General features: G+C 36.3%; 1 protein-coding gene across 9 annotated transcripts in view; it reads right to left on the bottom strand.

The window, feature by feature from the left end:
* LOC113505460 (gastrula zinc finger protein XlCGF57.1-like) overlaps positions 1-24,841 on the bottom strand; it is a 33,131-nt gene that overhangs the window by 7,371 nt on the left and 919 nt on the right. For 3 of the 9 annotated variants that reach the window (XM_026888158.1, XM_026888157.1, XM_026888161.1), the window contains exons 2-4: positions 23,381-23,537; positions 22,795-22,896; positions 22,187-22,348 (exon numbers count right to left, since the gene is read on the bottom strand). In XM_026888158.1, coding sequence (XP_026743959.1) covers positions 22,187-22,348; positions 22,795-22,896; positions 23,381-23,537 — 421 coding nt within the window. The other 6 variants (XM_026888160.1, XM_026888156.1, XM_026888153.1 and 3 more) reach the window with 6 other exon arrangements.

Raw genomic sequence — 24,841 nt, 5'->3', positions numbered from 1 at the left:
AAAATCTAAGCTAAATCTTTTGCTACCAAAGTACTTGTTGATTAATCAATTAACTCAGCCTGTCACGTTGGACATTGAAGTACGTCAGAGGATTGCAAAATCTATCTTTTATTTCGTCATAATTCACCCGCGCCAAGGAAACACGCAAGACACCTAGACTCGGACAAGCATTCATGGTTCACAAAAATTCTTGTCCTACGCGAGGATCGAAAGCAAGGCATGTCGCGCTCTGTGGATTTGGCGTGATGGCCTGTGTATACTATCCGTAAGGCTATCCGTACAGTCAAAAATCAAATGAAAATCAAGCGTTTAAGATATCAGGTATATTGAAGTTGTATCGAACTATACATAACGTGTAACATTTAAATTAAATACATTCCAATAAATGTATTCTGCATTAGCATACAAAAGTGTTCCGTTCATCAATTAAAATATACTTTCTTAAAAAAAAAACATTTCTATGGACATAAATGAAATAAAATTCAAATAACTTTAAATTGCAATTTAAACTAGCCTCTAACATTTCTCAAATACTTTTATTATTTAGGTTACCATACACAAATTGTTTAAAACGAAGTCCTATCACTGAGGCTCCGCTGTCTAACCGTCTATTCGTCATCAGGCTGTAGGTACCTGATGATAGCTAGACGTTTAAAATTTAAGCAACGGTTGTAACGGTCATTATCACCCAACAGATTCGTTTTTCTTTAGCTTTTTTTTACGGAACCCTCTACGGACTGGTTTTAGTTACTTTAGGTCTAAGACACCTAAGTATCTTAATCTTCCATATAATGTACCACTTCATGTCGACTTAAAGTTTCATAATCCGTGAAACCACGTCGACAAAATCTGCAAACGCGACCTGAAACCCCAGAATGCACCTTCATATGGGCTCTGAGGTTACTAGACCTTCGGAACAGCTTCTCACAGACACTGCATGCATAATCCCTACTACCAACATGTTTCCGCATATGCAGAGTAATCAGCCACTTAATCCCAGTTCTGTATTTGCATAAATCACACTTGAACTTCAATTCCGAATGCTGTGATTGGACATGGAGGAGCATAGCTCCTTTCGTCGTACATACTTTGGGACAATGCTCGCATTTAATAAGATATTTCTCCACGCTATGTACTTTCCCTAAATGCACTTTTAATTGATATTGACTATGGAAAGTGGCTGAACATAAATCGCATTCGTAAAGCTTAGTTCCTCCATGGATTCTTTGCTTATGTCTTTCCATTCTATGTGAGGCGTTAAACATTTTCCCGCATACTGTGCATCGATACCCAATATGACTGTTACTGATATGTCGTTTAAGTCTTATTTGGCTGATGAAACTTATGCCGCAAATCTGACAGATTACGGAATGGTTAATATGTTCCTTGTGCATATGTCCCATCATACACGTGAAATTATCGTAAGAATGGTCGCAGAGAACACAGTGCATCAAATCCTTGTGTAACACGAAGGGAAAAATGCATACGCCCATATTGTAATCGTATCTTTCTTTGTGGACTTCCGTGATATGAGCTACGAGATTATCCAGATCGGTGATCGGTATTTCTGGACACATTTTGCATGATATCTCGGACACATCGATTTTGACTGGTATATCTTTGGATATAATTCGTTTTGGGATAAACTTTTCTAGATCGACTATATGTTTTTTTGTGTGTTCTTTTAACGTATCGCAGTCTCTCATGGGTTTTGAGCAGTAGAAGCAACTGAATCCTTTGGTTTGCCAGTTAAATGGCACCACGTTTCCATAGCGAAGGACTTGTAGGATATTTCTTCGCTTGTTTTCGAGGCGAGCGATGTATGTCTCTTGTGTCTTCTTTCGTCCTGCAACGAAATTTAATTTTTACGGTCCTTTTTGCTTATGAATGGGTTTTGAAAATTGCTTTATAGTATTGATAATACGTAGAAGGCAGTAGGCATGTAATTATGACTGAGTGTTGGTTTATGAAGATTGAAAGGAACAATTGCTCCTGAACGATTTTAATTAAGTTTATGTGTATTAAAGGTGAATTATGGGCTAATATTCTTTGGCATGTTTGATCAAAATCGATCGAGCTATTTAAAAGTAGTACAGGGTCAAAGTTTTAACTATTGGGCTTTTAACAAATTCTAACAAAGCTTATATTCGCGTTCTACAAACTAAATTCATTGCAATTATAAGTAATTCAGGAGTTGGATGATACCTTTAAAATCGGAGTATACTATCCGATAATTAATATTGTCCATTGCAGCAGTAAGATAGCGCATTACATTTCTCGGAGTGCTGTCTTGTTAGCACTACGGAAACTAACTCGGTGTCATGTCTATAATCGCTAACGACAATATAACGCTCAAATGTATGTAAATTACATTTTGTTTAATAAGATTCGTTAATTAAAAAGGGGGAAATTCAATGAAAACGATGATCTTAATTAAAACATATTTATTTACAAATCAATCAATAACAAATCAAATATTTACAGTCGCCTAATTTTTAAAATCCTGTCTTTTCCGCCAGAGAGGACACAAAATTACATTACTTTTTGATATTGTGACATAACATGCTTTCAGTTTCCATAAAACGGGGTGACTAGAGTTTTAAGGGGCGAATAGAAAATATTGTTTTTTAGCTGGTCTCATGGGTTTGCTTACATAAAAATGCTTACACAGTTATTTTATGAAATGCTTGAGAACTTTCATATTATCTTTATATTTTGTCTTGTAAAACGTCCAAATTCAATCCACCAGAAAAATACCTCTATTCAGTCTATTCACCAAGTTTTATTGATTCTTCACAGTCGTACAAAATTAACATTTTACATTACATTACAAAAACTTGGACGAGAAATGTCGTATAAGTTGCGATATATTGCCAGAGTTCATAAATAACATTTGCTACGCGAACAGTGAGGTCACGCATTGCACAAAACTATTTAGTAGTACGAATGGTACCAATCTTCTTAGTTAAAATATTCCCATTCATCCCTCTAAAACCCTGAATAAGACTACCGAATTAAATTTAATATCATCATCATCATCTACAGCCCCCACAGCTGGGCCTATATAGGCCTCTCCGTTCTTGTGCCAATTTCTAATGTAAATGTAATATAATTCCCGTTGACAGGTACGAAGAGGATGGGGTGAGCGGGAATACAAGGAAACTCTCACGATATTTCTCGCATGGTCTAAAGGATCCTTCACTGACGGACTTAATAGATTTATCTTACCCAATTTTTCCGTTCCCTTTACTACGTAGCTAGTAGTTTTAACTATACAGGTTACACTAAAATATATCTAACTATACATGGCATGGACGCTATACAAGTTTAAGCACATTATCATTCTGTTTTTATGTCGCCTTCAGACAAGCATTTCTCTATTTATTTATATTATGTATAAACCTGCCACGATAAAGCAATGTGTATAACTAGCATAGTTGCCACTCTTCTGCAGTCAAATGAACGCCATCTTAGTTGATACGTTACAAAACAAAGAAAATGGTAAAAACTTCTGTGAAGATGCACTAAGTATATCAAAATAATCTATGAAACAGACAAATGTAGTGCAACTGTCAAACATAGTACAGGAGTTTTCTTGTGTATGTTTCATTAACGCAACAGTAATATTGAGATTGGTTGGGATTGTACAAACCAATAATCACGGCTCTGTATTTGTTTTGTCTAAAATATATTTAAGTAGGTCTGTGTTGGAACTATGAAAACAGGATATGACTGACCGGAATTCGATCCGAGAGCCTAACACATCTAAGAGTAAATCTGTTGCTATCTCGCTTTGACAACGGCAAAATTACTTAAAGATGTGACGGCATGCCCTCAGGATATATAATATCATTCAATATACGATCCTGGCTCTCCTTCCAACTCCTCTTGTATAATTTCCATCTGGACTATCTCACTTTGATCCAGGTCATCAACAATAGGGGTCTCAAACTGATTGTGACGACTTCGAATATGCATTCGTAATGTCGCCTGATGTGTAAACGCTTTATTACAAATCACACACGAGAATTCCTTTTCTCGTGTATGGAGAAGGAAGTGCGAATTCAAATTGCTTCGTTTTGAGAATTTCTTGCCGCAAACTGAACAGACAAACTTCTTTTCCCCATTATGCTTTACCATGTGAAGTTTCACGTCGTACGGACCGAAAAACCGATCCCCACAGACCTCGCATTCAACGTTCTTTTCTCTTAAATGTACCCTCCTCATGTGTCTAGACATAATGGACTCTTGTGGATACACTTTTGGGCAATAAGGACACTTAATTTTCAACTCCTCAACTCCATGCACGTTCGCCAAATGCAACTTCTTTAAATATGGACTTTTAAACGTTTCGGGACAATGCGGGCAAGTGGAAAGGTTAACTAAATGCACGTTCTTTTCGTGTAGAATCTTCTTGGATAACGTAGCGAGGCTGATTCCACAGTATTCACACGTATAACCTCCCTCCCTATGATAGTACCTGTAGTGCATTTTCAAGTGATTCTCCCCTTGGAAACTAGTCCCACAAACATCGCAAATATAATGATGGGACAAATGATGTTTATTCGCGTGACGTAACAAATACTCGAAGAAAACGAATTTCATATTACAAGTCGGGCAAGTCGGCTGGTCTTTGTCTAATTTGAATGGTAGTAGGCAGTTCGGTACGCTGACGTCATACTCCGCATCATGAGCTATGATCAGATGATGGATCAACTCTTCTAGGTTTGTGACGGCTTGCGGGCACAGTTTGCAAGAAATCCCTGTGACATCGATTTTCACAGCGGCATCCTTATTCCTATTGTTCTTCGTTCGGTCAAAAACGACCAGTTCAAGGTTCGCAAATTGATGTACGCTTGTCGTGTGCTCGCGTAAGACGCTTGGATCTTTGGTCGTTTCGCTACAATAGAAACATTTATATTTGCCTTTGTGCCACATGAATGGGGTAACATTGCTGTATTGCAAAACATATTCGACGTTACGTCGCTTTATCAATAGCTTACGCGACACTTCCATTTTCTTAAACTTCTCCTCGACTGTATTGAATTTTGAACCTGGAAAGAAATTCAGCTTTTATTTTTTGAGGTTTCTGCAGTTGGAACTTTGTTGTCACTGGGTTTGTTTTACACTGTCAAAAGTCTGGGAAACAGACGAATTGAACGATGGGCTTATGTGGTTGAATAATTGGTAAATGTTCAGAAGTGGACCGCGATAGGCAAGACGTAGCGCATTATAACTTAAATAGTACGATATACGATACGATAAATTACTTTTTAGTTAAGTACTTGGGCTTGGGTAAGTAATTTAAGGACTAGTGATATACAAACAAAAGGGAATTCGACATCCGAGCCTCGACAAAAGGTGATTTTTTAGGTGATCTGTTGCTATTTTAGTAGTGAGATATCGTTATACTGCTCATGGCTGCGTTTCTTTTTCACAATTCTCATTTAGAAGCCAAAAATATCACGTGAGTTACAATACATTGCGTTGCTGTGCAGCTCTGGCAGCAAAAGTAACATTAACGACGACAGTGTATCGCAATTCGCACGATACCTTTGGCATATGAAAACGACGATATCGCGTATAGCGGTATCTCACATCTAAAATATCATCACTCCACTTAAAAAGTTCTCGACACAATGGTGGGTTTGTTTTAAGGGAAAAAATCTAATGCACCTAGAGTTATAATTGTAACGTTTTAAAAGTAACTGAAAAACGGTCCATTTAATTTGAAATAAACGCTTTTGATTTTAGTAATGAAGAAGACCGACAAAGATGACTATTTACGAAATAGGTAACAAATAGATGACGGAGTAATAAAAATGGCTTATAGCGATTCAGATTTATGTTTTTTATTTACAAAATAATATAATATATATAATTCATCATACAAGGCTTATGTATACAATATTTCATACAAGGTTGACACGATTTCACATGTCATGGGGAGGGCAAACCGACAAAGCATGGTACTTTAATTACAAAATAATTAATTTTTACAATTTTTTAAGTATAAGTATCACGTAACTAACGTGTTTCGGCAAGCCTCGCTTTTATTTAAATAACGTCTTCGTAGAATAATTATAGCTTCTGCATATCACACAAAAAACATTTTTTGTCTCTTAAATATGCTTGTTTTTGTAGAGAGTTTAAAAATATATTTTAAAATAGACGGCACTTTTTAAAACCAAAATTAGTGTACTAAAATTAAGTCATTTCCTTTGAGATCATTATTGATACTTTTTTTATAAGAAGTTGATGCTAAAACAGCCATGCGTTACAATTAAATAAATGCGGACAACATCACATACATTGTTCTGAACCCAAAGTAAGTTGCTGAAGCACTTGTGTTATGGAATTCAGATACAACGAAGGTACCACAAACACCCAGACCCGAGACAATGTAGAAATGTTAATTTTTACATAGACCCAACCGGGGATCGAACCCGGGACCTCGGAGCTAGCGACACCTTGAAACTGGTGCGTACGCCACTCGACCATGGAGGTCGTCAATTTAAGTATTTCTCACACAAAATATTGATCAAGAAATTCTTATTAGTTGACAATGTTACATTGCATTAAAAAAGAAAACTTAAAATGTATGCGAATGAGATTTACGAAAAGTGACGTCATTTAATTGTACGTGAATGGGAGACCTCCGTGTTTCAGAAGGCACTTTAAATTGTGGGTCTCGGCTTTTATTTATACATCTTTGACAGTCGTTACGCGTAGTCAGAAGCCAGCAACTTTAACAACCAATCTAACTAAAGGATATCGTGTTGCCTAAGTAACTGGTTTGAGGACAGATAGTCAGCCGCTCTTTATAAAACACTTAGCTGTATCCGGTTACAATGGAAGCCGACCCCAACATAGTTGGGAAAGGACTGGGATGATGATGCATAAAGATAATGCCTGTTAAGTTTAGGATATAATTTCAATAAAATACAACACAGCCTTAACCACCTAATCAAACTAAACCTGCAACTGTACATGCCCATATTTCTTATGCATTTCCATATGAGTACTTAAATTCGTTCGCCTCAGAAAAGCTTTACCACATATCGAACAACTAAATTTCCTTTCGCCCTTATGCCTCACCATATGTAACTTCAAAAGGTAGTTATCAAAGAACTTCTCGTTACAAACTGAACATGGGACATTTTTTTCCTTTAAATGCGTTCTCCTTACATGATCCTTCATGAACGAATTCCGCGTGAACATTTTGCCGCAGTACGAACATTTATGACCGATATCATGGACTTTGATCAAGTGTTTCTGCTTGTGATACTGAGATTGAAACAACTCCGGGCAGATCGGGCATTTGTAGTCCTTAGCGTTGTGTTTCGTCGCTCGATGACGTGCTAAACACCATTGATTCTTGTATTTCAAGCCGCAGATATCACATTCGCAAGACCCGGTATGAGCGTATGACAAATGTACGTTCAAATTCGCTACGTTACGAAATGAACGGCCGCAGAAATCGCAGATTCGATTGTTGTTACTATGTTCTGAATTCATGTGACGTAGTAAGATTCCGAAGTACCGAAACACTTGATCGGGACATAGTGGGCAAGGAATATTGTCTTTAATAATCTTAAATGCTTCTAGAGAACTTGGTATCGTCCTATCATAATTCGCCTTATGTTCTTCAATCAAATGATCGATCAATATTTCTAAATTGGTCATAGGAACACAGCAAAGCTTACAAGCTAACGCAGACACGTCTATTTTAACATTAATTCTTTCTCCTTTACATCGTTTCATACATTTAGACTTCAAATCGCACACAGGATGCTCTAAATTGGTATGCTGGCGTAAATCGTCGAACTCCACAAACTTTTTTGAGCAATAGAAGCAGGAATATTTCGCCATGAATTTGAAAGGTATAGCTGTCGACATGTTCAACACGCACTGTATATTTTGCCTGATGGTAATAATATTCTGTTTTTTTCTCGGTTCTGTTTCGTCTTCGGGGAGAGATGGTTTGGGCTCTTGTGATACCATTTTGACTTTGCATTTGTTGATGTGTTGTCGAACTCCAAGTGATGTATGAAACTCTTTGGAGCAGTAAATACATTTCATACTACCCTCTTTATGGGGATGTTCCACTTGTAGGTGTTTTTGCAGCAAAGAGAGTGACGCGAATCGCGACCCACACGTTTTGCATTGCCGATAATGTGTACTGTTCTGATGTCTTCGTAATGTGTGTGAAGTTTTGAAATGTTGCATGCATAGGTCGCATGGGTAACCTCCTTGCTTGTGATAGTTCCTTATATGTATCGCTAGATCTCTCTTCTTGTTAAATGTGAGTCCACAATCATCACATATAAAACTGTTTTGCGGATGAGCAATATTTACATGCTTAACCAAATATCCGAAATAAGAAAACTGTTCATCGCAGAATATACATCGATAATCTACCAAACGATACTCCTGAAATGGTATTTCAATGCTTTTGTTATACTCCATACTGTGTGTATCGATTAAATGATCGATTATCTCTTCAAATCGATTGAAAGTTTCATTGCAGATATCGCAAACGATTTCCGAGACATCGATTTTAATTTCGACATTATTCCCTTTAATTAATTTGAGCGAATAATCTTTTGTCGTACACAGGCCATGTGATTTCGTATGCTTTCTGAATTCTGTGTAATCGGAATAGTTTTTACCGCAGTAGAAGCAGAGGTATTTGCCTCGCCATTTAAAAGGTATTATGGAAGTGTGGTTGAAGAGTATTTTGAGGTTTTTTCTCCGTCTCTCAGAGGTACAGCCCTCGTAAGGGCCTGGTGGGTCACCTGAAAAGAAATTGTTCTTCTCTATAGTTTGCTGTTATTTTTCGTCTTCTATTGCGTTTGGAAGATTTGTTAGTTTGTGGAGAATCTTTATCAAGACTTGTGGTTCCCACTCGAATGTAAATTAAAATGAGTTCTAGTCTAGATTATTCTTCATAATTATTTCCAGGTGTCATACTTAATCCAATAAGGTAGTTCATTTTTTACTGGTATATTTAAAAACGCATCTTTTTAGCAATTTTGTTATTGGAAGTTATGGTAGGACTTCTTATAAATTTATCGCAGTTTTTAGCCTTATAAGTAACTATGCTTTTAATAAGTAAATACTTATATATACTATTGTTGTATTTATTTCGGGCAAGAGGAAATCTGCATTCGATTTTTTCAGTTGAAAATTGCTAGTTTAAAGCTAAAATACTGTGTTATATTCGGATAGATGATTAAAATATTTAAAGAGCAACGAATATGGTGTATGTGGTAGGGTATTTTGAAAAATAAAATCTCCGAATATTAAATTATTAATATATTAATATGTACAACGATTACACTAAAATATAAACTATAACAATATACATATCTTACTTACACAAAAGATCATTAATAATTATGGCTTTTAAGTAAAAGTTTTATCAATATTGATTTATCATTTTACAATAAATGACGAGTAAAAATAGGAAATAACACTGATTTAACTTTATTGGGGTTCATGAACAATTTTTTATATCACCAAAGTATTGAAACCTCATTAAATAATGTAAAAAAAACTACAATTGAGATCAATTTCTTAATACTTCACACCATACTTGGAACTTATTTAATACACGCTTAAAATAATTATTTACAAAAGGAGGTTTATTGCCTTTTTTATTGAAACTAATACTTTTTAACATTTGCTAGGTAGTTTCTTTTTCAGTCATTATTTCACTATTCCTTAGCTATAGGACTTTGTCGTCTTTCACCGTAGAAATTCATAGATTTATTATCATAGATCATAGATTCTATTTTTTGTTTATTTAGTAATTGACGTAGCCTCTGTCTTAAGCGTCTTGCTTAGACTGCTTTATTTGACTTATTGACGAGACCTTGACGAGACGAGATCATTAATAGAAAACCTTAGATTTTACGGGAATGACTTTCCCCTTTTAATGACCCAGCCGAAACAAATGACGGACATTGAAAAAAAGGCTACGACCCCATTATTTCAATTTGGAAAAATCTGAAACCGCATTCAGACATCGGACGGAACTACCAAACATGTCATGGCACTAATCTTATCAAAATAGAAATACCACAAAATACTATGTAACTTGAGCATTAGAATTCCTTATATGAGAAGACATATGCCCTCTAAGATTCCGTTTCCACAGGAACTTCTTACCGCAAACATCACAATGGAAATTCCTTTCACCTATATGTTTAACCATGTGCATTTTCAATCTTTGCCCATCGAAAAATCTCTCGAAACAGACCGAACACTCAACATTTTTCTCTTTCAAATGACATCTTCTAACATGGTTCACCATAAAAGAGTTTTTAATGAAAAGTTTGCCGCAATAAGAGCACTTGTGGCCGGTACCATGAATGGTAATCATGTGCCTTTGCATCCAATATTGTGAGGTGAATTTATCTAAGCACTCACTACATTGGATGATTTTGCTCCCGTGGACAGCTCCCAAATGGATTTTCAAAGCATTATTCGTCGGGAATACGAGATCACAGTCCGAACATTTATAGTTACCTAAGTTCGTATGCCTTCGGGAGACGTGAGCCCTCAAGTTCGGGTCAGTACGGAAAGATTTTCCACAATACATGCATATGTATTTATTATCCGTATGAGCTCGGCTGATATGATTTAGAAGAAGTCCGAAATATCGAAATATCTCACCACATATGGGACAAGGGAAATTGTCTTTAATTAATTTGAAACATTGGATATTACTCTCAAGAGATTTGTCGCAGTTAACTTTGTGCTCTGAGGTTAGATGGCGAATTAGATCATCTAAATCTGTTAATTCCTCAAGACACAGCTTGCAAGAAAGATTCGAGATATCAATTTTGATTTGGACACCATCGTATCTATTTCTCAACTTCATGGATTTAAATGAGATATCACATAAGGGGTGCTCTGATAGAGTATGCTGTTTCAAATCATCGCTGGTCGTAAAATCTTTTGGGCAATAAAAACATCTGAAGCGGTTCATGAAGAATTTGAAAGGTAATGCTGTAGACATATTAAAGATACACGCTATACTGCTCCTTAATTCTTTAACGGATTGCTTTTTTTCTTCGTCATCTATAACTATTACGTCCTTTTTAGTATTCTCCGTGCATATGGCTGCATGTCTTAAGAACGCTTGTTTGGTTGTTAAAACTCTTTGACAGAACCCGCATTCGGTTTGATCGTCGTGATCCCTTTTCATGTGAACCAGTCTTTTGCTATCAGACGAAAATGTTTTGAAGCAGATATTACAAGTGGATGAATGGGCGTTTGTTCTATGGGTGTGTAACGCAGAATTTGACGGGAATGTTTGTTGGCATTTCATACAAGCATACTCTTTTCTATGATGGAAACGAACGTGTGAATCTAAGTCTCTCTTTTTGTTAAATTTCTGATCACAATCTTGACACATAAAGCAGTTATTCGGATGAAAATTATTCATATGAGAGATTAATTTACGTAAATAATTAAATTTCGTATCGCAGAGCAGGCATTGGAGATCAATTAGCCTATATGCAGACATCATTAGCTCTACGTTTCTGTTATACGGAAGACTATGTTCTAAGATCAAATGATCGACAATTTTATCTAGATCGGAGAAAGTTTTTGAGCAAATCTCGCAAGTTACATCTGAGACGTCGATTTTAATTTCACTGTCTGATGCCTTAACGAGTTTTAAAGCCCTATCTTTGTGACTACAGAGGCCATGGCTCTTGGTATGCTTTTTCAATACTTCGTAAGTGTCAAAATCGTCACCGCAGAAAAAGCACATGTATTTCCCGCGCCACTTAAAGGGTATTAAAGTGGTATTGTTGAATAATATTTGCAGATTCCGCCTCCTTAGATAATTAGCACTGTTCTTTGTCGGCTCACTTTCCAAACCTGAAAAGAAATTTATTGTTTGTACTTTTGAAGCAGCAAAGACAGTGCAAGGAGGGGTTGCATATTGATATTCTTTTTTAAAGTGTAGCAATTTTATATCAAAAAATTACATAAAGTATCATATTGACTTATAATCTTTAGGTATATCTGCAATATTCATCAATAAGAGTGTTTTGTGAATCTACAGAGTAGGATACAAAACACTTTCATGGAGCTTGTTAATAACCTAAATGCTCCATTTTGTATAAATGTATTTAGTATTTTACATAGTAAAGTAAGCCTAGTGGTATGACCTGGTTGGACTGCCAAGTCAAAGTCGTAGGTTCAGAACCGCACCTGACTTTTCGAATTTTAACCCGTGAAGCTTATGTAAAGTAATTCGTTGATTTTATTTTTAACAATGGATAAAATATATTGTTTGCTTTTTACTAAAAGTTTTGGTTTACATTTGTACAGCATTAAGCTTATTATGCCTCGCCATATGAGTCCTAAGACTCTTCCTCCAAAAGAATCTCTCCCCGCACACATCGCAATGAAAATTCTTTTCACCGCTATGCTTAACCATATGCCGTCTCAAAAGTATATTATTAAAAAACTTCATATTACAAATAGAACACTCAACATTCTTTTCTTTCAAATGCGTCCTTCGTATATGGTCTCTCATGAAAGAGTTTCGTGTGAAAAGTTTGCCACAGTAACTGCATTTGTGGCCGGAATCGTGTGCTTCGATCAAATGTTTTTGCCTTAGATATTGCGTGGCAAAACTTTCTGGACATTTCGGGCATTTAGCTGCTTTAACGCCATGCGCTCTCGCCATATGCATGTATAATCTTGATGGGATGTTACAATCAGCTCCACATATATTGCATTTGAATCTGCCGTCTCTATGATGCCGCCATATATGGACTCGTAAGTTTTGGTCGCGACGAAAAGTTTGGCCGCAGTAAACGCAAATTATATTATTGTTGGTGTGTTTCTTGTTCATGTGTTTTAGTAAGGTACCGAAAAATCTGAAGACCTCGTTCGGGCAATTTGGACAAACCATGTGGTCCTTTATCAATCTATAGGGTTGAAGACAAGTTGTTATAGACTTGTCATAATTAGCTTGGTGTTTCTCTATCAAATGATTTATTAAGCTTTCCAAGTCCGTTAGAGATTCGAAGCAGATTTTACAGGCAAGTGATGAGATATCGATTTTAACACACGCGACCGACTCCCTACATTTCCTTATGCATTTTTGTTTGACATCACAAACAGGATGCTCCATAACTGTGTGTTCTCTCATCGAATCCGAGTCAGGGAAATCCTTGGAGCAATAGAAACAGTTAAACTTATTTTTATAGAAATTGAAAGGTATTGCTGTGGACATGTTTATTACAGTAACAATATTCTCTCTAACTTGTTTGACACTCGGCCTTTTGACTTCATCGTAATCCTGATCTAAATCCATAACGCACTCTTCTTTTTTTATCGCTATATCAAATAGATCCTCTCCTTTGCATTTCCTGTTATGCATTCTGAGACCCTGTTTCGTGTGAAATTCTTTATAACAGACGTCGCATTGTAAGGAGCCGTCGTCTGGATGTTCCAAATCCATATGTTTCTGTTTTAATGCCGCAGAGGGTAGTTTCAATTGGCATATATTACATCGGGTCATATGCCTATTATTTCGATGTTTTCTTAATATATTTAGGGAGTTGAAGACTTGTGGACACATCTCACATTGGTACCCGCCTTCCCGATGATAGTTTTTCATGTGTGAAAACAAGTCACGTTTTTTATTGAATTTCTGATTGCATTTATCGCAAATTAGGCATTTTTTGGGATGGTTATTGTTGACGTGTGACACAAGGTAACCGAAATATGTGAATTTCTCGTCACAACCGTTACAACTTAGATCTATTAACTTATATTCCTCGATAGCCATTTCAACAGTCTTGTCATATTCCAATTTATGTTTAACGAACAAATGAGTTACGATCTCATCTAAACTCGGAAAAGGTTCGGAGCAGATCTCACAAGTGATGTCTGAAATATCGATTTTGATCTCCATATTCTGACCTCCTTTTAAAACTTTTAGCGAATGGTCTTTTATAGAGCAATCACCATGAGATTTCGTGTGTTTTCTCAGCTCTGCATATTCAGCTAGATCTTTACTGCAATAAAAACAAAGATACTTCCCGCGCCACTTAAAGGGTATTATTGAAGTGCTGTTGAATATAATTTGTAGATTTCGCCGCCGTCTCATCGACGACGATTCTGTTCCGTTGTATTTCTTCGTTTTTATACCTGCAAAGATATTTTTCTACTGTAAATGTACCCAATATATATAGACAAGTTTTCTAAAAGTTCTACTTCATTTCATATAACGTTTTATTTCTGTGGTTAGGGTACATTTAAAGTTGGTTCTTTAATTCTAAAGCTGATTATCGGAACTTGAATCAGTATTAAGCCTCCATTAAAATCCTCCTTGATATCAAAGTCCCTGCATCATCATCGGCCTAGCCTTTTCCCAACTATGTTTGGTCGGCTTCCAGTTTAGCCGGTTTCAGCTGATTACCAGTGTTTTACAAGGAGCGACTGCCTACCTGGCCAACACCATACTCCTTGGTTAGACTGGTTGTCAGACTTTTCAAGCTTCTGACTACCAGTAACGACTGTCAAAGATGTAGGAATAACAGCCGGGACCCACAATTTAACGTGCCATCCGAAACACGGAGGATCTCGTTATGACAAAGATGGCCACCCATCTACGGACCAATCGCGTCTGCGTAGCATAACCTGTGATCGATTCACTTATGCGGTTATAGCTTAGCCACGAGCTCCTCAATCAAAGGTATTCAAAGTCCCTGCATAATTTTAAAAAATAACTTTTCACAAGTGGTGTCTAAGAATGATGTTCCTTTTCGACAAGTGACGTGTGGCTTTGATTTGTCAATGCAGTACATTAGAACGACTCAAAAGCGTTAGCGGTTGGAGGAATGTAACTTGTCTTCAAACTGTTGTCGACTGACCTATTGGTCTAGTGGTTTGTGGCCCTGACTGCTATACCGGAGTTTTGATTTCCATCCAAGTCAACTGTGTGGTATGCAGGGAGACTTATCAGGGTGTAATTTAACAATATTATGGATGTATATAGAAATATATAAGTATGTTTATCAGTTGTCTAGTACTTTTGTATATAATGCTTTGCTTATTTTTGAGACTAGATGGCGTTATGTAAAAGTTCATCATTATCCTAGCCTATTCCCAAAATCTGTTGTGGTCGGCTTCCAGTCTAACCGTATGCTAATCTAATTATCAGTGTTTTTGCAAAGAGGGACTGAGTGTTAAAGTTGTGTAGAAAATATAAAGAACCTGAGGTTTCTGAAACTTAATCAGTGCAATATGTTATCGAATCAGCTGATCATGACTGTTACTGGTAACGAGATTTAAATCCAAGCACAGTGCTGAACACTAGTATTGACAGGCGAATAACTCATTTTTGTTTTAATAGAATATGATAAACCGACTCCAAAAAGCCAGACTTCCAGAAAATCAATCGTTTTCTATGTTTTCAGATCATTATTTTTAAGTATCGATTTACCGTCGCATAGACGAGTTGAGGTCCCCACGCGAAACCAACGACATGTATGTTTAGCTCCCCGCGTAGGACACGGGTAAGTGTGATCCACGCTTGTCCCGAGTCTGGATGACTTTGTGCGTGACGTCATGTGACTTGAATGTTTGTGAAGGACCCCGCGAAATAAGAATAAAACTCGTTCGAACTAGAGAATCATTATTATTTTTGTCGATATAATAGTAATTTACAATGTTAGTGTAATTGAAAAACCTTGTAATTAAAAATAAGAAAACTTACTTATTCAATACTGATTTATTTGCTTAGTATATAAAATTAAAAACTCTACTCTTATTGATAATACAATGTTATATTGATATGGCTTCCTGATACAGAAAAAACTGTTATCTACCGAATTAATGGATGTTTGTTCCTGTTTCACGCGAAAACCACTGAACATATTTAGATGAAGCTTTGTACACAGATAGTTTATAACCAGGATTGTCATATAGGATAGGTTTTATCCCGATTTTATATTCCCGTGAGATTTTTTTCGAGGTTTCTATCGATTAGCTTAACTTAATCAGTAATCCCCGGATGGTGGACCTTCATATGCAACCTCAAACTGTTATTTTGGACAAAGGTCTGACTGCAAACGGCGCAAATAAACTTCTTCTCGCTACTGTGTATCCTCATATGGTCTTTTAAGGTCTGTTTCCTGGCATATGACTTCTTACAGATATTACATTCATGTACCCTATCCCCAAAATGTTTGACCATATGTTTTTGCACATGAGTCTTGGAGAAAAACTTCTGATCGCACATCGAGCAAGCGAAATTTTTCTCTCTTATATGTACCTCTTTCAAATGGACTCTCATTTTGCTTAATATTTGAAAGATTTTCCCGCAAACCGGGCAGTTATATTCCGGTATTTTGACGCCATGCTGTAAATTGTGATGTCTTTTACGCTGGCTATAATTTTGGAATGTTTCTGTGCAAAAGAAACATTTGAGTAGCTTATCTATATTATGTACTTCAGACTCATGGTTGTTTTTTCTCGTTAGAGAATCGAAGGTTTCTGGGCAGCTGTTACAACGAAACCCAGATCCATGGGTTAAAGAATGACACCTCAGTCTATCCTGACTTAGGAACGATTTGCCACATAACTCGCAGATATAATTCCCGTAGTGCACATTCATATGTTGGTTCAGTTTCATGAAATATTGGAACTCTTCCTTACAAACCGCGCAGTGAAAAACATCGTTATGCAAAAAGTATGGTATCAGACCATACCCGCATTCCTCTGTAAACTTTATACTGTGTAGACCTTTCAAATGGTCTATCAAAGAGGTTAGATTGTCAAAGTTTTCTTTACAAGTTCGACATTCGATGACCGAGACATCGATTTTGACTTTTTCGTCCCTCCTTAAGTACGAAACAGCGGCTTTAATATTCGATTTTTGGTGCTCATTTCTCGTATGATCTTTGAGTAAAGTCGTGTCTTTAAAGTTCAAATGGCAATAGAAACATAGGTAGTTCTGTCTGTGCCACTTGAAAGGAAGAACTGTGGAACTTTCTAGAATGCTTATAGCGTTCTTCTTCATTAGTTTGTTTCGTCTAGTGGCTGTCATTGAGGACTTACTCGATGCCTCCGAGCGCATTTTCGTACCTAAAAAGTGAAATTTTTGTATGAGATTCTGCGTTTTTCGAATACTTCGGGGTATTTGCTTTCGTTAGTCCATTTTCTTGATAAGTAGTCTTGTGGTACGTAGTAACAATTTGCAAAAATATTTTAATGATAATACGGTTTAGTCCATTTCAATTGTTTATAAATTAAGTTAAAATTATACATTTCCTTCGACAGTTTCTTCCTTTGACAAGCATAGTAATACTTTTAAATCTATGATTAGAACGCAATTTTAGACGAGATTATTTTGATAAACCTATGTTTGGTTATAAACTATAGTAATGCGAAGCAACATAATATCTAACAACACATCTAATAAACAAATAATGCATATTTTTCTTTTTATATTGATATAGCTTTCAAAATGTAAATATTAGTTTAGTTTAGTTCCTAGATACTCCTAATTTTAGATGATGAAGATTAACTTTATTTTAAATTAATATAAGACATTTTGATTAAAAATAAACAAATATTGTATAAGATGGGCAGACGGTATAAATAAGATGTTAGGATTAGGACAGATGCGAAGGGCAAGACACAGTGGAGAATTGCAAAAATAGAAGGTTTGTACCTAGCAGTGGGTTATTCAAGGCTGATGATAATGATGATAAATATAAAAGAGAGATTGACAAAGAATTCTTAAGAGTCCGAGTTCAAACTGAATTCAATGCAGGTTTTCATCAGCATAAAACCAGAGTGCTTAAAGATTTTAATTCCTCCCTAATATTAAATTCATCAAACTATAGGATACCTCTGATAAATAGGCGTGTATAAACCGTTCTCAAAAAAATTACTAATCAGCTTTGGGAAACTCTTTTCTGTCACGGCATAACTTATACTTAAGGCCGTCTTGAGAAACTTGATTTAAAATGTGATGAGGTATCTACCAGCGGCAATCCACCCCAGTTCAGATATGATACACGTCCATATATTTTTTTAATTTTGCCTTCCCCGCCCACAGCAGTCAATCGAGCGATGTGGCGAACACCGCAAACGATTATACCCAAAGATAAAGGATGTACAAGACAAAAACCTATTCAAGAGGCGGTGACAGAAATGGTTTTTAACATGTTTATTGTGTCAACGACAAAAACGTATATACTTATGAAATTTATATCCGTTTCGACGATTTTCTTTTGTAAAATCACATTCGTACATAGAATATGAAACCGCATTGTTACCACAACACTAAAAACACGTTTATTATTGGTTTAAGTTATATTTAAATAAATAAATTTTAATACAAACAACCATAGATCTTATAACTTGTCTCTCTTTTACTCGCGGTAATGTTCAATGAGGCCCAGAATAGAGAATCTTGGAAGAATTTGGGGGAGGCCTTTGCCCAGCAGTGGGATACAGTGGGCTAGATAAAAAAAAAATGTTCAATGTCTTTCAAAAGCTTATTTTTCGGATGAGAAATCTTTGACTTCTTCCGCTTTGGGTTGAGGGGAAAACAGTGTCAGACTTCTACTGACTAAAACCACCCATGTTCCTTCCTTTGCCCTTCGTGTACCGGGGCCATAGTAACCGTTTCGAACAATCCCGCTGCCCTGGACGCTTTGTGACCGTTTAGCATAGCGTATTATACTAAGTCTGTTTTTATACTGGACCACGGATTTAAGAGCTGCGAGCTTTTTATAAATTTTAAAGATCATTGCAATAATTTCATGTAATAAAAATACGATGGGAGACAAAATATCTTAAAAATACTTTGCTGTGCCCGACAGGGTCCATGATGATCTCATATTTTATAATTTACCACCTAAAAAACACATTGTGGAATGCAATAAATGATTGAGTATTGAGTATTGAGAATATTTAGTTCAATTTCATATATTATTGTTTAAGTTTGTAATCTGTACAACAGATCATTCAATTTGTTGAAGAGATATTCAGTCAATAAATAAATAGTTAGATGACAAAATAGTTTGCATATGTTTAAGATCAGATGCAGGTCAGAGTCAATTAAAACACGTAATAATATTATAAAGGAAAACACATATAACTGAATGGCTAAATCATTTTTAAGGACTTAAATATTCGTATAGTAAGACCAACGAGACGAGATAAAGAATGTAAACAAATTTTCAGGGGTTCATGACATTTATATTCGAATAAACTATTACAAAGTTCGAATTTTGTCAAAAATTAAGGAATGAACTTGTTCACAATATGGCGGACCAAATGTTGACAACTGCCGTACTGACTGCTTTCTCGACCAACTCACGCCATATATGCGAGTACGAGTGATAAGGACAGGGATAATAATCCATCGCATTGTAACTCAGTATCGGTCCGCTTGTTTACGTTTTTTATCTCGTCTCGTTGGCCTTAGTATCTATACTAATATATAAAGTTGAAGAGTTTGTTTGTTTGTTTGTTTGTTTGTTTGAACGCGCTAATCTCAGGAACTACTGGTTCGATTTGAAAAATTCTTTTTGTGTTGAATAGACTATTTATCAAGGAAGGCTATAGGCTATATAACATCACGCTGCGACTAATAGTAGCGAAGATATAATGAAAAATGTGGAAAAGACGGGGAAAATTCTAACCACGTGGACGAAGTCGCGGGCAACAGCTAGTAAGTACATATATCTTTTCATTCTCGGGTTAAGTTCATGAGAAGAGACCGGACTCTTTTTAAAGGCGTGCATCTCCTACTTTAAAGCAGTTAATCTTTGTAAATTTTTGTTGTTCAGAATAAGGAAAATACATTTCTTATATTTTGAAATTATCTAACTGAAGGAGTGAATATATTTTTAGTTATCATCTCTGTTAAAATGGAGATTCTTGCCGGTTCTTCTACATAAGAATGACACTTTGGAACCGTACAACTAATCAGTAATGTAACGTTTTAAAACTGCCAAAAACTGCCAATTTGAAATAAAAAAGAGCCGCAGCCTCCAAAAGTTATTTCTTGATGGTATCCCTATTCCTTACTCCGATACAGCCAAAAATCTAGGTGTAACAATCGACTCCAACTTATCATGGCGTACGCACATTAATGATGTTAGTCGCAAAGTTCATCATGCTTTTCATTCCCTCAAAAGCTTGCAGTTTTTTCTCCCAATAAAAACTAAAATTTCGCTGGCACAAGCTTTGATCCAGCCAATAATTGATTATGCCGATGCCTGCTATTTAGATGCTACTGAGGAGCTATTAAACAAACTTGAGCGCTTGCAAAACTTGTGCATACGTTTTGTTTTCGGGCTACGTAAGTACGACCACGTCTCCAACTTCCGCAAGGATCTCAAGTGGCTCCCGATCCGACTTCGCCGGAACACTCGGATATTATGTCTCCTATTCAACATCCTACATAATCCTCAATATCCATCCTACCTGCGAGAGCGTTTCTCTTATGTTAAGCCTCCTGACGCTCCGTGTCGATCCCACCTCAAAACCCTCCTTAAGTTCCATCCTCACAGCACGGACTTTTACTCCTATTCCTTTTCTGTGCATGCAGTCCGACTCTGGAACTCACTGCCGCCTGACATACGTAACTCTCCTTCTATTTCAATATTTAAGAGACGAGTGAAGGAACATTACCTGTCCTCTTAATTTATGTTGTTTTGTTTCTTTTTTTTTATATTGTTTTTCTCGTGTCACTATCTAGTATGTATTATCTATATTCTTATCTTTGCTCTCCTATTTCTTTTCCTTTAACATACACAGTATATATTATTATCTTATTATTCTCTCTTGCAAATTTGTGCACCTATGTCTATATTTCTAATTTTCTTCTCCTTTCGCAGGTCTGCTGGAAGAGATTTCTTATAGAAATAAGCAGTACCTTTGTACATGTATTTTCATATCCCATATTTTTGTGTATTTTCCGTGTACATGAATTGTTAAATAAAATAAATAAATAAAAAAAAAAAGATTTTGACAAGAGCCTTACTTTGAAAGATGATGGTACATCAGCCCATGTTTTTTAGTCATGTAATTTGAATATTATTTCACACAAAATTAGCTCGCTTTCCTTAAAAAATGATTTAGCCTTTCAAAACACTATTAAAAAATACTACATTATTGCTACAGATATTTTTTTAAATGCTTTTCTAGACATGAAAAAGATTTATTTATCAATTTGGAAACGACATAGATCAATCACATATAAAAAAGTCTAGATAGATTTAAATTGACTTACTACTACTTGTAGCAGAAATATAGTACACAAATTACAGAGTGTGTGTTCTGATTCAAGTAAATTAAAAAATACTACATGTCGTAGTGGCCTTGCGGTTCTATGCACGATGTGCAGATTCGATCCTGACGCAGGCAAATGGCTTTTTTAAACTTTTGTACTTGCAATACTTTCTGAATTAATCTAAGACACCACTGACAAAACGTTGAAGGAAAACATCATGAGGAAACCTGAATTCCTAACATTAGAATCTGAAATCGCCCGCAGTGAGCTAGTATGGTGATCAGTGCTCAAACCTTCCCTATACGGGACGAGGCCTGTGCCCAGCAGTGGGACGTAAATATGCTAGTGGTATTATTATACTATTCAAGAAAACTGATTTTTCCATTTCTAAATATTAGAATATTATTTATTTTAAAGGCAAACTTTATAGAGCCCCTACTTGGTATTTTAATATCATCAACTGGTACAGAGTTAACCGGGGCAGCTAGATCTCGTTTATAAAATAACTAGCTGACCCAGCAAACGTTGTTTTGCCAAATATATTTTTTTTCTATTTGAATGTATTTTTAATGCCACATTATAAAAAAAATGAAACAAAAAATTTCGTCCAAAAAATAAAATATTTTTTTTTAGTTTAAGCAACCTGTAACACTTAAGGGGTATAGATATTGTTCTATTCTCAGACCTACTGAATACGCGTCTAAAATTAAGTAAAAATCGGTTAAGTCGTTTCGGAGGAGTACGGTAACTAACATCGTGACATGGGAATTTTATATATTAAAAGAAGATCATCAACCGGTACGAAGTTAACCGGGATAACTAGCTCTCGTTAATAAAATCACTACAAATCAGAACACACACTCCAAAACAGCTGTTATCAGTAAAACAACCTACCTTTAGCCACGACTTTCTTCTTATCATCGACTTTGGTCTTCAATCGCTTCTCTGGCTTGACTAGCGCGTTCTTGCGGGGCCGCCCGCGTTTACCCTTTACCGGTAGAGTGGAGACAGTTATGTCGGAGACTGACGGCTCCGTCTCATCTTTGATTAGGTCTTCTGGAATGAGGGTAGGAGGATATTAGATTTCTGATTAGCTAAAATCAAAATGGAAAGTCTAGTATTCAAATAAGAGTAGCATAATAATTAGATCGGTTAATGCAATGTGGCTGTTGCAGCAATGCAATTTCTCAAGGTTAATTCATTACAAACCTGAAGCAATTTTTTTAAAATGTAAATCCTCATCGGCCTAGCCTTTTCCCAACTATGTTGGGGTCGGCTTCCAGTCTAACGGGATTCAGCTAAGTACCAGTGTTTTAACAAGGAGCGACTGCCTATCTGACCTTCTCAACCCAGATACCTGGGCAACATGATACCCCTTAGACTGCTGGCCACACTTAGTAGCTTCTAACTAACCGACACAACTTTCAAACCTGTATAAAAAACAGCCGGTACCCACAAAATAACGTGCCTAAAATAAGTATGAAACAAAATGGAAGCCATACCTTCGCCGAAATCGATATCGTCTTCGAGATATTCCACTTCAGCATCATCGGCAACCGCCTCGACTGCATCCTCAGCCTTCATCTGTGTCTGATAGATTAGCACTGGAATATCACAAACAATATTAATATAGATAAAATTAAGTAATACAGTTACAATTTTCACCCTTACAACTTTGAAATGGTTGCCCCCATAATCAAAATCAAGTTTTTATTTTAAGTAGGCCGTTTTCCAGGCACTTTCATAATATTATAATGATGATTCTAGTTGCGCAGTTCCAACGTGTCATTGCTATAGAGAAGAACCAGCGAGAATCTCCACACCCCATCATCGGCCTAGCCTTTTCCCAACTATGTTGGGGTCGGCTTCCAGTCTTACCGGATTCAGCTATGTATCAGTGTTTTACAAGGAGCGACTGATCCACATCCCATTTTTATAAGACATGTTACGAACCAAAGTAACTTAAAATCGGTCAAGCCGTTTGGAAGCTATATGCCACATACAGACAATCAGACAAACATGTTAAACATATAACACCCCTTTTCTTGCATCGGAGGATTATACTGTTATCAGGATATTACTACTTACTCTTCGGCCTGAACTCTCCCCGTCCCATCATGTCAATGAATTTCTTCTCCGAGTCCAAGACTTGCTTCTTAAAGTTGCAGGCATCGCGTAGCCGAGTGATGCAAACTTCACATATTAAACGGTTTGGACCGTTCGGACCTTCGTTGTGTTGCGTTATCTATGATCAAAATATTTCATTATTAAATATTTTACAAGGAAAATTAAAGTTCTCTGTTGACTGGTTTTGAAAAAAAACTTAATACGAAACGACTCCCGCAGTACGGATATTAATCCTTGTGTCGCGGGAAGTTCTATAAACATACAAATCGCGTGCACAAAGACACCCAGACTCAGAAAAAGCATTTGTGGATAACACAAATGTTTGTGCCACACGGGGATTGAACCCGCGACACGTAGTGTACAGTGGGTTTGGTGTGGTAACCTCAAACATTGGCTATCCATGCAGTCAAATCTTAAGTGTACTAGTTATCTATCGTACAAAACACAATGCTAAAGAAAATTCAAAATATTTTAGTTATAAAGTCAGTACAAAATTCATTCAATTCAGGTAGAAATCAAAACCAATATCATTGCCTAGCCTTGTCCCAACTATGTTGGGGTCGGCTTCCAGTCTAACTAGATTCAGATAAGTACCAGTGTTTTACAAGGAGCGACTGCCTATCTGACCTCAACCACCTGGGCAACATGTAATGACATAGTAAGACTGGTGTACTACTAATAAATACTTGTCATTGAAATAGGTATTCAACTCAACATTATAAGCTCTAAGATAAGCCAAATGAGTTAAAATGTCCTCGTATAATAGCATTATTGCAGTTATGGAAGATAGGCAACAATATACATCATGTAGTGACAATTTATAATACAATCTCCAATCCACTTGCTCACCACAACACAAACATAGAACTGATTTGTAATAACACACTTCAGAAGACACTTATTACTTTAAAAGGCAGTTGTAGGCAATCTTACGTCTTTGAAATATTTGTTTATCATTCTGCATTTGCTTAATGTTTCACAAAAAACTTTTGTTCCAGGGGTTTTCCAAACATTCAAGTTACATGTACAAAACACACAGATTCAGAACAAGCATTCATAGATCACACAAATGCTGGTACTAGGCCGGTATCCAATCCACAATGTGTGGCCCTCAATTGCCTTGGTAATGTTTATCACTTAGCTATCCATGAACAAGTCTATTTCAAGTATTACATGAAATGGTAGTACCATATTTAAACATTTCAGAATTTAGCTTAGATCAAACAGGCTGGCAGAATCGAAGGGGGATATTTGCCCAGCAGTTGGACAATAAAGTATAAACAAGCAAAAACATTATCTAATTAGAATTAGCATTATAAACATGGTGGTATGCCTCACATCTGATAGACAGACTAACATGTGCAAATTGGGTGACTTAGATAGATAGTCTTTTTGGTCTAGTGGACTTTTATAAGTTAATTT

Source organism: Trichoplusia ni, chromosome 26 (genome assembly GCF_003590095.1).
Source record: "Trichoplusia ni isolate ovarian cell line Hi5 chromosome 26, tn1, whole genome shotgun sequence".
In the NCBI taxonomy this organism is placed as follows: Eukaryota; Metazoa; Arthropoda; class Insecta; order Lepidoptera; family Noctuidae; genus Trichoplusia; species Trichoplusia ni.
Note: the sequence above shows the minus strand (reverse complement) of the source record. Positions and strands in the feature narration are given on the sequence as shown.